General features: G+C 40.8%; 1 protein-coding gene across 1 annotated transcript in view; it reads right to left on the reverse strand.

The window, feature by feature from the left end:
* Nucleotides 1-18,301, reverse strand: part of TTC6 (tetratricopeptide repeat domain 6) — a 430,156-nt gene that overhangs the window by 68,995 nt on the left and 342,860 nt on the right. The window contains exon 21 of the mRNA XM_053711337.1: nucleotides 11,672-11,824. Within this exon, the coding sequence (XP_053567312.1) occupies nucleotides 11,672-11,824 (153 nt within the window). The remainder of the gene's footprint in view (nucleotides 1-11,671; nucleotides 11,825-18,301) is intronic.

The following is an 18,301-nucleotide window of genomic DNA, read 5'->3' on the forward strand; positions in this document are numbered from 1 at the left end:
CGGAAAAACATCAGTGTAGGCAGGAACCTCTAGATATCTGTCCATTTTACACAATTTCTCTGGAACTAAAATAGGGTCACAATCATCCAGAGTCGCTAAAACCTCCCTGAGCAATAAGCGGAGGTGTTCTAGTTTAAATTTAAAAGCCGTCATATCTGAGTCTGTCTGAGGGAACATCTTTCCTGAATCAGAAATCTCTCCCTCAGACAGCAAATCCCTCACCCCCAACTCAGAACATTGTGAGGGTACATCGGATATGGCTAATAAAGCGTCAGAGGGCTCAGCATTTGCTCTCACACCAGACCTACTGCGCTTCCCCTGCAACCCAGGCAGCTTAGATAAAACCTCTGTGAGGGTAGTATTCATAACTGCGGCCATATCTTGCAGGGTGAAAGAATTAGACGCACTACAAGTACTTGGCGTCGCTTGTGCGGACGTTAATGGTTGTGACACTTGGGGAGAATTAGATGGCATAACCTGATTCTCTTCTGACTGAGAATCATCCTGCGACATACTTTTATTAGCTAAAATATGTTCTTTGCAATTTATTGACCTTTCAGTGCATGAGGCACACATTCTAAGTGGGGTTCCACAATGGCTTCTAAAGCATCCTTTAAGTCCACGGTAGTCATGTATTGACCCTCCTGGATCATAGGTAGGATGGTTCGAATAGTCTCCATCTTGAAAGATGGGACCCTGAGAAATTTGTTTAAGATCTTCAGATCTAAGATTGGTCTGAAGGTTCCCTCTTTCTTGGGAAAGACAAAGAGATTTGAATAGAAGCCTTGCCCCTGTTCCTCTTTTGGAACTGGGTGGATCACTCCCATAACTAGGAGGTCTTGAACACAATGTAAGAATGCCTCTCTCTTTATCTGGTCTGCAGATAATTGTGAGAGGTGAAATCTTCCTTTTGGGGAAGAAGCTTTGAAGTCCAGAAGATATCCCTGGGACACAATTTCCAACGCCCAGGGATCCTGGACATCTCTTGCCCAAGCCTGGGCGAAGAGAGAAAGTCTGCCCCCTACTAGATCCATTACTGTATCGGGGGCTGATCTTTCATGCTGTCTTAGAGGCAGCAGCAGGCTTCTTGGCCTGCTTACCTTTGTTCCAGGCCTGGTTAGGTCTCCAGACCGGCTTGGACTGGGCAAAATTTCCCTCTTGTTTTGCATTAGAGGGAGTTGATGCTGCGCTCGTCTTAAAGTTTCGAAAGGCACGAAAATAAGTTTGTTTGGTCCTTAATTTATTAGACCTATCCTGAGGAAGGGCATGACCTTTTCCTCCAGTAATATCAGAAATGATCTCCTTCAGTCCAGGCCCGAATAGGGTCTGCCCCTTGAAGGGAATGTTGAGAAGCTTAGACTTTGAAGTAACGTCAGCTGACCAGGATTTAAGCCATAGCGCCCTACGCGCCTGTATAGCAAAACCTGAGTTCTTAGCCGTTAGTTTGGTTAAATGAACAACGGCGTCAGAAACAAATGAATTGGCTAGCTTAAGCGCTTTAAGCTTGTCAAGTATAGCATCCAATGGAGTTTCTACCTGTAAGGCCTCTTCCAGAGACTCAAACCAGAAGGTCGCAGCAGCAGTGACCGGGGCAATGCATGCAAGAGGCTGGAGAATAAAACCTTGTTGAATAAACATTTTCTTAAGGTAACCCTCTAACTTTTTATCCATTGGATCTAGGAAAGCACAACTGTCCTCGACGGGAATAGTTGTATGCTTAGCTAGGGTAGAAACTGCTCCCTCCACCTTAGGGATCGTTTGCCATAAGTCCCGTGTAGCGGCATCTATTGGAAACATTTTCTTAAAAATAGGAGGGGGAGAGAACGGTACACCTGGTCTATCCCATTCCTTAGTAATAATTTCTGAAAACCTTTTAGGTATTGGAAAAACATCAGTGTAAACAGGCACTGCATAGTATTTATCCAATCTACACAATTTCTCTGGCACTATAATGGTGTCACAGTCATCCAGAGTAGCTAAAACCTCCCTGAGCAACACATGGAGGTGTTCAAGCTTAAATTTAAATGTAGAGATATCAGAATCAGGTTGAAGCATCTTCCCTGAGTCAGAAAAATCACCCACAGAAAGAAGCTCTCCTGCCTCAGCTTCTGCATATTGTGAGGGGATATCAGACATAGCTACTAAAGCGTCAGAGAGCTCTGTATTTTTTCTAGTCCTAGAGCTGTCTCGCTTTCCTTGTAACCCTGGTAGTTTGGACAATACCGCTGTAAGGGTATGATCCATAACTGCCGCCATGTCTTGTAAAGTAAACGCCATGGGCGCGCTAGATGTACTTGGCGCCACTTGAGCGGGAGTCCCTTGAGCGGGAGTCAAACGTTTTGACACGTGGGGCGAGTTAGTCGGCATAACTTCCCCCTTGTCAATTTCCTCTGGTGATAAATCTTTTTAAAGACAGAATATGATCTTTATAACTTAAAGTAAAATCAGTACATTTGGTACACATTCTAAGAGGGGGTTCCACAATGGCTTCTAAACAGAATGAACAAGGAGTTTCCTCTATGTCAGACATGTTTAAACAGACTAGCAATGAGACCAGCAAGCTTGGAAAACACTTTGATAAATGTAAACAAGCAAAAAATAAAAACGGTACTGTGCCTTTAAGAGAAACAAATTTTGTCAGAAATTGAAAAACAGTGATAAAAAGCAGTAAATCTTACGAAATTTTTACAGTGTGTATAATAGACTAACAGAGCATTGCACCCACTTGCAAATGGATGATTAACCCCTTAGTTTCAAAACCAGATCAAACAAACAATCTAAACGTTTTTTAACAGTCACAACAAACTGCCACAGCTCTGCTGTGACCCTACCTGCTCATACAACGACTTTTGAAGGCACAAAAACCCTTTGTAGAGGACCTAAGTGTTCAGGGGACTCCTTCAGGGAAGCTGGAAGTCTCAAGCTGCAAAAACTACTGCACGATTTAGGCCTGAAATTAGGCCCCTCCCAACCTGTACTCACAGTGAGAGGGCCATAAAAAACTATCCCTAGGTAAAATCTAGCCAGCCATGTGGAAAAAACTGGGCCCCAATAAAGTTTTATCACCAATATGTAGAAAAAAATGTTTAAACACTTCCAGCAAACGTTATCTTATTTTCAGTAATGTGAGAAAGAAATAAGAATATTACCTTTTACAGCAAGCATGATACTAGTTGTTATTAAATCACTGTAATCAGGCTTACCTTAAATAAATCCGGTATTAACAGCATTTTCTAGCATATTCATTTCTCTAGAAAAATTTAAACTGCACATACCTCATAGCAGGAGACCCTGCACGCCATTCCCCCCAGCTGAAGTTACCTCATCTCTTCAGTTATGTGTGAGAACAGCAATGGATCTTAGTTACAACCTGCTAAGATCATCAAAAACCACAGACAGACTCTTCTTCAATTTTCTGCCTGAGGCTAAAACAGTACAACTCCGGTACCATTTGAAAATAATAAACTTTTGATTGAAGATAAACTACATAAATTCACCACATCTCTCTAGCTACTTCCTATGTTGTTGAGAGCTGCAAGAGAATGACTGGGAGTGGCAGTTAGGGGAGGAGCTATATAGACAGCTCTGCTGTGGGTGATCCTCTTGCAGCTTCCTGTTGGGAAGGAGAATATCCCACAAGTAATGGATGATCCGTGGACTGGATACACCTTACAAGAGAAATAATAAACTTTTGATTGAAGATAAACTACATAGATTTTCCACATCTCTCTAGCTACTTCCTATCTTGTCGAGAGCTGCAAGAGAATGACAGGTAGTGGCAGTTAGGGGAGGAGCTATATAGACAGCTCTGCTGTGGGTGATCCTCTTGCAGCTTCCTGTTGGGAAGGAGAATATCCCACAAGTAATGGATGATCCGTGGACTGGATACACCTTACAAGAGAAATAACAATCTGAAAAAACGGTAAAAAGGTAAAAAGCGCCTTTAAGAGAAAAAAAGCATACACGTTCTGCAAAACTGCCTTAAAATACACCTATCCTTTCAATTGTTTGATATGATATACAAATAATGCAGCTGAGATTGCCCCACAAAGAAAGGAACAGTTAACCCTTTACTGTGCAAAATCGGATCGTTAATAGGCCTAAATCCGGACAAAAACACCCGCTGCACATCGCCACAGCCCTGCCGTGGTGCCTACCTGCCCTCAGGGGTTGGAAAAATTGAGTTAAAGCTTCGATTTGGCCCAACACTTCCACAAGGGCCCACCGGAGTTGGAGCTTGCTGCTTGATCTGCAATTACAACTGCGCAAGTGAGGCGCGAAAATAGGCCCCACCCATCTCACTCGATGTTTTTACAGCCTAAAGAAACCTCACCAGAGTGGTTCCAAACTAGCCATGTGGGTTCTAAAACCCAAACCAGAAGCCAAGTGTACCGTCAATAAAGTCACAAAAAAACGTTATTGAAATAAACTCTTTCAGTTCCCAAAAAAAACGTTATCAGCACTCCCAGTTCACAAAACGTTTGCCCACAAACATTCAAACTCAAACTCAGTGTCAACCATTTTTTTATTAGCCCCTTATGCAAGCTTAGTAATACCCCTCTATATCTTTTAGGATTACTGCTTACCCTCTCCTTTACAAATTGGTTAGCTGAAGAAACTAACCGCAAAAAGATACTTTGTAAGCACTCAAAAGACCCCCATTGATATGAAATTGAAAAAGAATCACACAAATTAAAATATAAATCTTTATTAGAAATATTTAAAATCTGGGTAAGTTAAAACTAAAATGCTGGTCTGAAATTCCCAGTGCAAAGACTGGATATTGTACACTAGAACCTCTTGTATAATAGTGTCTAATGGCAAATAAGAGAACACTGGCTGGAATTAAACCTATATACCCAATATAAAAAAGGGGTTAAGAAAGTACGGTTAACTAAAGTGGTGTGATCACTGCAAAGATAGCTATTACTCACTCTTGAGTACCGTAATTGCTCACAGGCGAAATTAGTGATAAAAATATCTATGTTAAGCACATAGATAGAGTAGTGTAATAGAGCAGTAATGTGTAAAAACGGTAATCACTTAATATGATGAATATATTATGTTACTCCCAGTAAACGTGGTTGACAGTTAACATCATAGTGATTATAAGACACTCATAGGTCTATGGAAATATTGGGAAAAATTTCCTTCCGCAGTGATTTCTTATCACAAATTGCCCTGATGGAAATTTATAGTTGTGAGAATAATACCAACTAACCCTATATGAGGGATTAAGTAAGAAATTGTGGTAGCCGCTAACTTACTAGTCAGCGCCTAGAAAAGCTAGTTTTAATAAGAATAGTACCTAGAATAATTAATACCAAATAGTGATAATTATACTGCCTGTATCAGGCTATCTCAGTACTTGTACTGCAGAATATAGTTTAGATATAATAATGTATTTTGTAGTATATGTCATCTCAGTGTATATTTGTATCACTTTGAGTTAATATTGGTATTGTAACCTAAATGGATTAATATTTTTAAGATTACTAATTCTCTTGTAATCTAGTCCATAATGTTTATTATTTTTTATTGGTCTTAAGGCTTTTTTAACATAAACGTTATGTGTAGACACTACATTGCTACTGTGAAAGCGATATTTGTGCTCCTCTTAGTAATACCAGTGCACGCAAATGTACGCTGGTATTATAATTTAGGTGCAATGCAAACCCAACCTCACGGTTGCATTGCATGGAAGTTTTGAGCTCACAATAGTGCTCCCATAGGTTCCAATGGGAGCCTCGTTCTCATGCCGTCAGACACAGCATGAGAACCTAGCACAGCAAAGGGGGTAAGTCGCGCAGCTATGGGCAGCAGACTGAAATATATATGTATGTATACATATACACTCACCGGCCACTTTATTAGGTACACCTGTTCAATTGCTTGGTAACACAAATTACTAATCAGCCAACCACATTGCAGCAACTTAATGCATTTAGGTATCTAGACGGTGAAAACGACTTGCTGAAGTTCAAAACGAGCATCGGAATGGGGAAGAAAGGGGATTTAAGTGACTTTGAACGAGGCATGGTTGTTGGTGCCAGACGGGCTGGTCTGAGTATTTAAAAAACTGCTAATCTACTGGGATTTTCATGCACAACCACCTCTAGGGTTTACAGAGAATGGTCCGAAAAAGAGAAAATATACAGTGAGCGGCAGTTGTGTGGACAAAAATGCCTTGTTGATGTCAGAGGAGAATGGGCAGACTGGTTTGAGATGATAGAAAGGCAACAGTAACTCAAATAACCACTTGTTACAACCAAGGTATGCAGAATACCATCTCTTAACGCACAACACGTAGAACCTTGAAGCAGATGGGCTACAGCTGCAGAAGACCACATCGGGTGCCATTCCTGTCAGCTAAAAACAGGAAACTGGGGCTACAATTCACACAGGCTCACCAAAATTGAACAATAGAAGATTGGAAAAACGTTGCCTGGTCTGATGAGTCTTGATTTCAGCTGCAACATTTGGACGGTAGGGTCAGAATTTGGCGTAAAACATGGCTTGCAACGGGCGGAGGAAGTGCTGGAGCGGCTGCCAGGATTAAAAGGTAAGTTTTTGAAGAAAACAGTGAAATTTCAATTTTGAAGAATTAAAGTGCCCTTGTTTTTAATAGGTTTATTAAAAAACGGGCACTAATTCATAAAAATGGACCGTCACTTTAAGGAGGTATCTTGCAGTCCTGGTATATGATGTTTAAAAGCCAGGAATCCTGAACTGTTCAAAACAAAGAACGAAAGGAACAAAAATGATTGCTAGCTCTGTTTTATCCTTTTGATTTCCTATCCTGAGGAAGGAAGGCATCCTTTTCTCCAGTAACTGTAGAGATGATTGAATACAAACCAGAGCCAGAGTACCTTTCCCTGAAAGGAAAGAGTTAATAACCTGTTTTGGAAACCATGTCTGCAGACCAAGATTTAAGCCACAATGCTCTTCTTGCTAAGATGGAAAAGTACATGTTTTTCATGTTAATCTTAACAATGTCCATAACTGCATTACAAATAAAGGAGTTAGCTGTGCACATGCAATTTAATATGGCGCTGTAGATCTTCCACAGAGGACTGTTCAGAAAGGCCACAGCACCTGCTATACATGCTATGCCTACAGCTGGCTTGAAAAGATAACCTGTATGAAGGAACAACTACCTAAGAAAGTATTCTAATTTACGATCCATAGTATCCCTGAATGAAGTACTGTTCTGCAGAATGTAAGGAACCTCTTCATACTGTTTAGGTACCTGAGGGATTGTAACATCTTGAGTTTGTGCCAAAACTTCAATTACAATAGAATGCAGATTATTCTTAAACTCAGTTGAAAAATCCATAGAAGCTCTCTGTGAGATATACATAGGGGCAGGACAAACATTTTTAGTAGTAAAAATGGTAATAGGCTGACAAGAATACATGGGATGTGACACATACATTGCATAATTGAGCTGGAGAGCAAACTGGGACAGTTTTGCAAGCTACACATACCTTTCGAGAAAAAGTATGGCCAGTTGACCTCCCCTCTAGTGGGTCTGAAAGGAATAACGTGGGGACAGATCTGCTAGACTCCATAGCAGAGTACCTGAGAGTCAAGATTACAAAGAGCAGTATCAGTGCAAGCAGAAAATACACAAAACAACTGAGCAATATATAAAGGAATACATAGTGATGTCGCTTACATACCACTAAGAAAATGAACCCCTTAGTAGCTCCTGCTGTCTAGGGCACTCACTTCCTCCATAAAGAGTTGTAGGTCTTATAACAGGAGAGCAGAATCCAGATCACTGCAATGGCATTACGCAGGAGAGAAGCTTGTGAAAATGATGGCGGGAAAAAATAAGCTTAAACCGCAGCAGTGCACTCGCGCAGTGTTGTAACTAGTAAAGAGAACGCCACCCCCCCCCCCCTGTAGGGCCATTGCATGCTAACAAGTCCGGTGCCAAAAAAAATAAAATGTGTGTGTTTACATTAATAGCACTACCGGCAATGACCTTCTGATCCAGAGCTCGCCTGCAAAATAGCACTCCTGAAAATGAGTGACAAAGCAGCCAAGCATTATTAAAGTGACCATGTCCTTCAGTAATAAATAAAATTCAATATAGCCCCTGAGGTATTAAAAACCATATCTGAGAGTCCACAACACCCCATAACTGTGTGCAGCATAAAGCATAATTAACAAGATAAGTACTGATATGTCTCCACAAGTTACCTTTAGTGCCCTGGTTTTGCTATACATATGTATCTACAAATAACCTGCATGCTATATGAGTGCAGTGCAATTACTTCGAATCACCCACTCCACTGAACTTACCAACAATTGAAAAGAGCTGTATCCAGTAGAGCTAATCCAGTGCTGTAAAGGTAACAGCAGAGGATATAGGAGAGGAGTACCACAATGATCCAGCAGGAGGAGACTAAGGACAGGTCCCCACGACACCAGTGGAGGGGTTATGACTGAAATCCCATAAGGATATACTGCGTCACCATCCAGTACTCCTATACCCCTAGATCTAAGCTCAATAAGCAAGAGGGGTAAAAGGGCTCACATAGGTTTGAGCACCTCTGCATACATAGAAACTGGGACACCTCAAATCTTCCAAAGAACAAAACTGAGTTGTACAGGGAGGTGGAAAGGTTTAAAAGTTCAATCCCAGGCTCTCCTCACCTTATGAAAGAAAATGACATACCGTAACAAATTACAGCATATAATTTTTAGATTCAAACATCCATTTAATTTACCATAAAGTATGCTGAATGATTAGTCCTATCCATACATGGCCAGGTGCATTAATATAGTCTGGGAAACAGACCTGGATAATTACAATTATCAGTTTTCTTTAAATCAGTTATTTTTTTAAAATTCAGAACTTTAGTCTTTCCTTGGTTAATACACAAGCTGTAAGGTGCTCAAATCAACAAACTATAGAAGTGAACATACAATATCATTCGTAGATAACTATCAATTTAACATATCTGTGACTATTCCCAGTGTCATTACTGCTTTGCTATGTCTAGTGACGGTGTGTTGGTGAGACTTGCAAATCACAGTAGAACTTTTCTTCTAAAAGGCAGATGAAAGCTTTCTTTGTTTTCCACCCAAGGTATCGTAGCATACTACCATAAAACAATTAAAATGTGTAAACTAAATATATTTACAATAGAATTCAAATGTAAAAATTTAGATACTGAAAATGTAATTTTCATATCCTTTCCCAAATTCTGTAGCTGAAGTGGAAATACTTTGTGCTCAGCAAATCAGAAAAAAAAAAAAAAAAATTATGCTTACCTGATAAATTTATTTCTCTTGTGGTGTATCCAGTCCACGGATCATCCATTACTTGTGGGATATTCTCCTTCCCAACAGGAAGCTGCAAGAGGATCACCCACAGCAGAGCTGTCTATATAGCTCCTCCCCTAACTGCCACTACCTGTCATTCTCTTGCAGCTCTCGACAAGATAGGAAGTAGCTAGAGAGATGTGGTAAATCTATGTAGTTTATCTTCAATCAAAAGTTTATTATTTCTCTTGTAAGGTGTATCCAGTCCACGGATCATCCATTACTTGTGGGGTATTCTCCTTCCCAACAGGAAGCTGCAAGAGGATCACCCACAGCAGAGCTGTCTATATAGCTCCTCCCTTAACTGCCACCTCCCAGTCATTCGACCGAAGACAAGCAAGAGAAAGGAGAAACTATAGGGTGCAGTGGTGACTTGTTTAAAAATAAAAAACACCTGCCTTAAAATGACAGGGCGGGCTGTGGACTGAATACACCACAAGAGAAATAAATTTATCAGGTAAGCATAAATTTTGTTTTCTCTTGTAAGGTGTATCCAGTCCACGGATTCATCCATTACTTGTGGGATACCAATACCAAAGCTATAGGACACGGATGAAGGGAGGGACAAGGCAGGCGCTTAAACGGAAGGCACCACTGCCTGTAAGACCTTTCTCCCAAAAATAGCCTCCGAAGAAGCAAAAGTATCAAATTTGTAGAATTTAGAAAAAGTATGAAGCGAAGACCAAGTCGCCGCCTTACAAATCTGTTCAACAGAAGCCTCATTTTTAAAGGCCCATGTGGAAGCCACCGCTCTAGTGGAATGAGCTGTAATTCTTACAGGAGGCTGCTGGCCAGCAGTCTCATAAGCTAAGCGGATTATGCTTCTTAACCAAAAAGAAAGAGAAGTTGCTGAAGCCTTTTGGCCTTTCCTCTGTCCAGAGTAGACAACAAACAATGCAGATGTTTGCCGAAAATCTTTAGTAGCTTGTAAATAAAACTTTAAAGCACGAACTACGTCAAGATTGTGTAATAGACGTTCCTTCTTTGAAGAAGGATTAGGAGACAGTGACGGAACAACAATCTCTTGATTGATATTCTTATTGGATACCACCTTAGGAAGAAACCCAGGTTTGGTACGCAAAACTACCTTATATGCATGGAAGATCAGATAAGGGGAATCACACTGCAAGGCAGATAGCTCTGAAACTCTTCGAGCCAAAGAGATAGCTACCAAGAACAGAACTTTCCAAGATAAAAGCTTGATATCTATGGAATGCAGAGGTTCAAACGGAACCCCTTGAAGAACTTTAAGAACTAAATTTAAACTCCATGGCGGAGCAACAGGTTTAAACACAGGCTTGATTCTAACTAAAGCCTGACAAAATGCCTGAACGTCTGGAACATCTGCCAGACGCTTGTGCAAAAGAATAGACAGAGCAGAAATCTGTCCCTTTAAGGAACTCTTTTAGGGATTGGAAAAACATCAGTGTAAGTAGGTACTGCATAGTATTTATCCAATCTACATAATTTCTCTGGGACTACAATAGTGTCACAGTCGTCCAGAGTTGCTAAAACCTCCCTGACACATCTCTCTAGCTGCTTCCCTTGTCGAGAGCTGCAAGAGAATGACTGGGAGGTGGCAGTTAGGGGAGGAGCTATGTAGACAGCTCTGCTGTGGGTGATCCTCTTGCAGCTTCCTGTTGGGAAGGAGAATATCCCACAAGTAATGGATGAATCCATGGACTGGATATACCTTACAAGAGAAACAGGTCTCCTGACTTGACTTGATATATAAATGTGCTTCACAGCAAATTATTTTGTTTTTGATGTTCCTGAATATCTCAAGCAAATTCATTTAGTTAGATGTAAAAGATTAAAAATCATTCACTGATTTTCTTTTTTTAATGTTTACATATCTCAAGAATATAATTTCTGTGTTTTTAGGTGTCTAAAAATAACCAAATCTATCCAACATAAGCTGGGCTAATCAGCTAAAAAATAAAAAAATATATATATGGGACATTAAAGTATTGTTTTTATATGCATTAGAAATTAATTACTAGATTGAAAAATCAATTATTTAAAAATATTGTGTTAAGAAAATTTGCATTTCTTTACAGTTCAGGAACACACCTAATGAAACACCTCCTTGGTGGTGTTGTTTATCATATTTCCTTTGAAGTAGCCAGTAAGAGATATATATATATAAATAAGCTCTTGCATATAACAAGCAATTCCAGTGCAGAATGTAAGAGGGTCAGAGTTCTGAATTCCACAAGATGCACTGCAGCCTCTCTGGGACAATTTTCAAATTTTAAGTACAAAAAAAGAGAACAAAATAAACAATGACAATAAATTGTAAAGTTTAATGTTCCTACTTTGGAATCAAACTCACCTTTAAAGCAGCATTCATGTCTTGCAGAGCAGCAAATGTGTCTCCCATCTGTAGACTGACAATGGCACGACCTTCAAACCCAAGAGCAATGTGTGCATTAATATCCAGTGCCACAGTAAATTGATTCCAGGCTCTCTGAAAATGTCCCTGAGCCTAAAAAAACAAAACATTGATTTGTTAATATAATACCTACTCACAGGCATGTTGATCAGAACAAACACTACGTACATAAAGGGATATAACAGTGTCACATATTATGGGACTTTATAGCCTTAATAAGCAGTTTCTGGTATAATTGCTGGGAATGATATGGTTATTATAATTATTATTATTATTCTTTATTTATAAAGCACCAACAGATTCCGCAGCGCTGTCAATGGGTACAAAGATAAAAGTACAGTGCAATACAATATAAAAGACACCAGACAAAATTTAACAAACAAATACAGGGGGAATTGAGGGCCCTGTTCCCGTGGGAACTTACAATCTAGATGGGTAGGAGGGTGAGAAACAGGAGGTGGGGACTGCAAAGGTGAGAATGATATTAGTGTGGAGTTAGATGAGGGCAGCAATTAGGCAAGTGGAATTCATTTGTTACTGATTTGGAGATAGGCTTCCATGAACAGAAAGGTCTTTAGGGAGCATTTAAAGGAGAAAAGGTTAGGGGAGAGTCTGACAGCTCTAGGAGGTGCATTCCAGATGGTTGGTGCCGCACGAAAGAAGTCCTGTAGCCTAGAATGGGAGGAGGTGATGGTAGAAGATGCAAGGAGCAGGTCATTGTTGGATCTTAGGGGGCGGGCTGGAGTATATTTGTTGATGAGTGAGGACAGGTAGGGGGGGGCTGCGTTTGTAAGGGCTTTGTAGGTCAGGATGAGAATTTTGAATGTAATTCTGCTGTGGATGGGGAGCCAGTGAAGGGACTCACAGAGAGGTGCAGCAGATACAGAGCGTTGGGAGAGGTGGATTAGTCTAGCAGAGGCATTAAGGATGGATTGAAGAGGGGAGAGGCAGGAGAGAGGGAGGCCAGTTAGTAGGTTATTACAGTAGTCAAGTCGGGAGATTACCAGAGAGTGAATTAGCTGTTTAGTAGTTTCAGCACTCAGAAACGGACGAATTTTGGAGATATTGTGTAGGTGGTTGCGACAGGAGGAAGAGAGAAATTGGATGTGGGGTATGAAGGACAGATTGGAGTCAAGTATAACTCCTAGGCAGCGGACTTGGGGTGATGGGGAGATAGTGGTATCACCAAAGGTGATTGAAAAGTTAGGAAACAGGGTAGAATTAAAGGGGGGGATTAGAAGGAGCTCAGTCTTAGACATGTTGATTTTTAGGTGGTGAGAGGCAATCCAAGAAGAAATGCCAGATAAGCAGACACTGATGTGAGAAAGGACATAAGGAGAGAGTAAAGGGGTGGATAGGTAGATCTGAGTACCATCAGCATAGAGGTGGTAGTTGAAGCCATAGCTACTGATAAGCTTACCCAGTGAGGATGTATAAATAGAAAAGAGTAGAGGACCCAGAACAGACCCTTGAGGTACTCCAACAGACAGAGGCAATGGAGAGGAGAAGTCGCTAGCAAAGGAGACAGAAAAGGACCTATTAGAGAGATAAGAGTGGATCCAGGAAAGGACAGTGTCAGAGAGCCCAAAGGAGCTGAGAGTCCGTAGGAGAAGGGGATGGTCAACGGTGTCAAAGGCAGCAGACAGATCAAGTAAGATAAGTATTGAGTAGTGGCCGTTTTTTTAGCAGAAAGAAGATCATTAGTAACCTTGGCTAGGGCAGTCTCAGTTGAGTGTTGGGAACGGAAGCCAAATTGCAAGGGGTCAAGCAGTGAGTTGGAGGACAAGAAGTGGGTTAAGCGATCGAAGACTATTTTTTCCAGGACTTTTGAAGCTAGCGGAAGCAGTGATATGGGGCGGTAGTTTGCAGGAGAATTGGGGTCGAGGGAGGGTTTTTTGAGGATGGGGGCGACCTTTGCATGTTTGAAGGAAGATGGGAATGAATCAATAGTAAGGGATAGGTTGAATATGTGAGTAAGAGCTGGAGTGAGGGTAGAAGACAGAGAAGGTATTTGATGTGAAGGGATAGGGTCAAGTGGGCAGGTAGTGAGGTGTGAGGAAGACAATAGGGAACTCACTTAATTCTCAGTGGTAGGGGGAACGTGCTGAGAGTGGTGGAGGGGGTTGCCAGGGGCGGAGATGGAAGGTTGCAGTCTTGTGTTGGGAAATTACTTCGGATGGTAATTGTTTTGTTGAAAAAGTAGTCTGCCAGGTCTTGAGCACTAAAGGCAGATGAAAGGGGGTGGCGCAGGTGGATAAAGGAGAGAGTTGAAAATGGAGAAGAGACTTTAGGGTTTGAGGAGTGAGTAGATATAATAGAAGAGAAGTAGGTTTGCTTGGCTAAGTGAAGGGCAGAGGAGTAAGAATAAAGAATGAACTGATAGTGGAGGAAATCTGATTCAGAGCGGGATTTCCTTCAGGCACATTCAGGAGCACGGGAGCATTTTTGCGGGTAGCGAGTTTGCTTAAAGTGCCAGGGTTGGAGCCGACGACGTGGGGTTTTGCGTATTTGGGGAGGAGCGAAAGTGTCTAGTGCAGAGGAGAGAGTATTGTTATAGTGGGTTGTAGCAAGGTCAGGGCAGGATAACATAATTTATGTAAGAACTTACCTGATAAATTAATTTCTTTCATATTAGCAAGAGTCCATGAGCTAGTGACGTATGGGATATACATTCCTACCAGGAGGGGCAAAGTTTCCCAAACCTCAAAATGCCTATAAATACACCCCTCACCACACCCACAAATCAGTTTAACGAATAGCAAAGAAGTGGGGTGATAAGAAAAAAGTGCGAAGCATAAATATAAGGAATTGGAATAATTGTGCTTTATACAAAAAAAATCATACCCACCACAAAAAAGGGTGGGCCTCATGGACTCTTGCTAATATAAAAGAAATGAATTTATCAGGTAAGTTCTTACATAAATTATGTTTTCTTTCATGTAATTAGCAAGAGTCCATGAGCTAGTGACGTATGGGATAATGACTACCCAAGATGTGGATCTTCCATGCAAGAGTCACTAGAGAGGGAGGGATAAAATAAAGACAGCCTATTCCGCTGAAAATAATCCACACCCAAACAAAGTTTAAAACTTATAATGAAAAAAACTGAAATTATAAGCAGAAGAAACAAACTGAAACAGCTGCCTGAAGTACTTTTCTACCAAAAACTGCTTCAGAAGAAGAAAACACATCAAAATGGTAGAATTTAGTAAAAGTATGCAAAGAAGACCAAGTTGCTGCTTTGCAAATCTGAACAACCGAAGCTTCGTTCCTAAACGCCCAGGAAGTAGAAACTGACCTAGTAGAATGAGCTGTAATCCTTTGAGGCGGAGTTTTACCCGACTCGACATAAGCATGATGAATTAAAGATTTCAACCAAGATGCCAAAGAAATGGCAGAAACCTTCTGACCTTTCCTAGAACCGGAAAAGATAACAAATAGACTAGAAGTCTTTCGGAAATTCTTAGTAGCTTCAACATAATATTTCAAAGCTCTAACTACATCCAAGGAAAGCAAAGATTTCTCCTTAGAATTCTTAGGATTAGGACATAATGAAGGAACCACAATTTCTCTACTAATGTTGTTAGAATTCACAACCTTAGGTAAAAATTTAAAAGAAGTTCGCAACACCGCCTTATCCTGATGAAAAATCAAAAAAGGAGACTCACAAGAAAGAGCAGATAATTCAGAAACTCTTCTGGCAGAAGAGATGGCCAAAAGGAACAAAACTTTTCAAGAAAGTAATTTAATGTCCAAAGAATGCATAGGTTCAAACGGAGGAGCTTGAAGAGCCCCCAGAACCAAATTCAAACTCCAAGGAGGAGAAATTGACTTAATGACAGGTTTTATACGAACCAAAGCTTGTACAAAACAATGAATATCAGGAAGATTAACAATCTTTCTGTGAAAAAGAACAGAAAGAGCAGAGATTTGTCTTTTCAAGGAACTTGCAGACAAACCTTTATGCAAACCATCCTGAAGAAACTGTAAAATTCTCGGAATTCTAAAAGAATGCCAGGAAAAATGATGAGAAAGACACCAAGAAATATAAGTCTTCCAGACTCTATAATATATCTCCCTAGATACGGATTTACGAGCCTGTAACATAGTATTAATCACAGAGTCAGAGAAACCTCTTTGACTAAGAATCAAGCATTCAATCTCCATACCTTTAAATTTAAGGATTTGAGATCCTGATGGAAAAAAAGGACCTTGTGACAGAAGGTCTGGTCTTAACGGAAGAGTCCACGGTTGGCAAGAGGCCATCCGGACAGGATCCGCATACCAAAAACCTGAGAGGCCATGCTGGAGCCACCAGCAGAACAAATGAGCATTCCTTCAGAATCTTGGAGATTACTCTTGGAAGAAGAACTAGAGGCGGAAAGATATAGGCAGGATGATACTTCCAAAGAAGTGACAACACATCCACTGCTTCCGCTTGAGGATCCCTGGATCTGGACAGATACCTGGGAAGTTTCTTGTTTAGATGAGAAGCCATCAGATCTATTTCTGGAAGACCCCATATTTGAACAATCTGAAGAAATATCTCTGGGAGAAGAGACCATTCGCCCTGATGAAACGTGTGGCGACTGAGATAATCCGCTTCCCAATTGTCTATACCTGGGATATGAACTGCAGAAACTAGACAGGAGCTGGATTCCGCCCATACCAGAATTCGAGATACTTCTTTCATAGCCAGAGGACTGTGAGTCCCTCCTTGATGATTGATGTATGCCACAGTTGTGACATTGTCTGTCTGAAAACAAATGAACGATTCTCTCTTTAGAAGAGGCCAAGACTGAAGAGCTCTGAAAATTGCACGGAGTTCCAAAATATTGATCGGTAATCTCACCTCCTGAGATTCCCAAACCCCTTGTGCTGTCAGAGACCCCCCCACAGCTCCCCAACCTGTAGGACTTGCATCTGTTGAAATTACAGTCCAGGTCGGAAGAACAAAAGAAGCCCCCTGAACTAAACAATGGTGATCTGTCCACCACGTCAGAGAGTGTCGTACAATCGGTTTTAAAGATATTAATTGAGATATCTTTGTGTAATCCCTGCACCACTGGTTCAACATACAGAGCTGAAGAGGCCGCATGTGAAAATGAGCAAAGGGGATTGCGTCCGATGCCGCAGACATAAGACCTAGAATTTCCATGCATAAGGCTACCGAAGGGAAAGATTGTGACTGAAGGTTTCGACAAGCTGATATCAACTTTAGACGTCTCATGTCTATCAAAGATAGAGTCATGGATACTGAATCTATCTGAAAACCTAAAAAGGTTACCTAAGTCTGAGGAATCAATGAACTTTTTGGTAAATTGATCCTCCAACCATGATGTTGAAGAAACAACACGAGTCGATTCGAATGAGATTCTGCTAAATGTGAAGACTGAGCAAGTACCCAGATATCGTCCAAATAAGGAATACCACAATACCCTGTTCTCTGATTACAGACAGAAGGGCACCGAGAACCGTCGTAAAAAATTCTTGGAGCTGTAGCTAGGCCAAACGGCAGAGCCACAAACTGGTAATGCTTGTCTAGGAAAGAGAATCTCAGAAACTGATAGTGATCTGGATGAATCGGAATATGCAGATATGCATCCTTTAAATCTATAGTAGACATATAATGCCCTTGTTGAACAAAAGGCAGGATAGTCCTTACAGTTACCATTTTGAATGTTGGTATCCTTACATAACGATTAAATATTTTTAGATCCAGAACTGGTCTGAAGGAATTTTCCTTCTTTGGTACAATGAAGAGATTTGAATAAAACCCCAGTCCCTGTTCCAGAACTGGAACTGGCAAAATTACTCCAGTCAACTCTAGATCTGAAACACATTTCAGAAATGCTTGAGCCTTCGCTGGGTTTACTGGGACACGGGAAAGAAAAAAATCTCTTTGCAGGAGGCCTTATCTTGAAGCCAATTCTGTACCCTTCTGAAACAATGTTCTGAAACCAAAGATTGTGAACGGAGTCGATCCAAATTTCTTAGAAAAAACGTAATCTGCCCCCTACCAGCTGAGCTGGAATGAGGGCCGCACCTTCATGTGGACTTAGGAGCTGGCTTTGATTTTCTAAAAGGCTTGGATTTATTCCAGACTGGAGATGGTTTCCAAACTGATACCGCTCCTGAGGATGAAGGATCAGGTTTTTGTTCCTTGTTGTGACAAAAGGAACGAACACGATTATTACCCTGGAAAGAAAGGGAAAGCAGAGTAGACTTAGAAGACATAACAGCATTCCAAGTCTTAAGCTATAAAGCTCTTCTAGCTAAAATAGCTAGAGACATATACCTGACATCAACTCTAATGATATCAAAGATGGCATTACAAATAAAATTATTAGCATGTTGAAGAATAAAAAATGCTGAGAATTATGATCTGTTACTTGTTGCGCTAAAGCTTCTAACCAAAAGATGAAGCTGCAGCAACATCCGCTAAAGATATAGCAGGTCTAAGAAGATTACCTGAACACAAGTAAGCTTTTCTTAGAAAGGATTCAATTTTCCTATCTAAAGGATCCTTAAGGAAGTACCATCTGCCGTAGGAATAGTAGTACGCTTAAC

Source organism: Bombina bombina, chromosome 1 (assembly GCF_027579735.1).
Source record: "Bombina bombina isolate aBomBom1 chromosome 1, aBomBom1.pri, whole genome shotgun sequence".
NCBI lineage: Eukaryota > Metazoa > Chordata > Amphibia > Anura > Bombinatoridae > Bombina > Bombina bombina.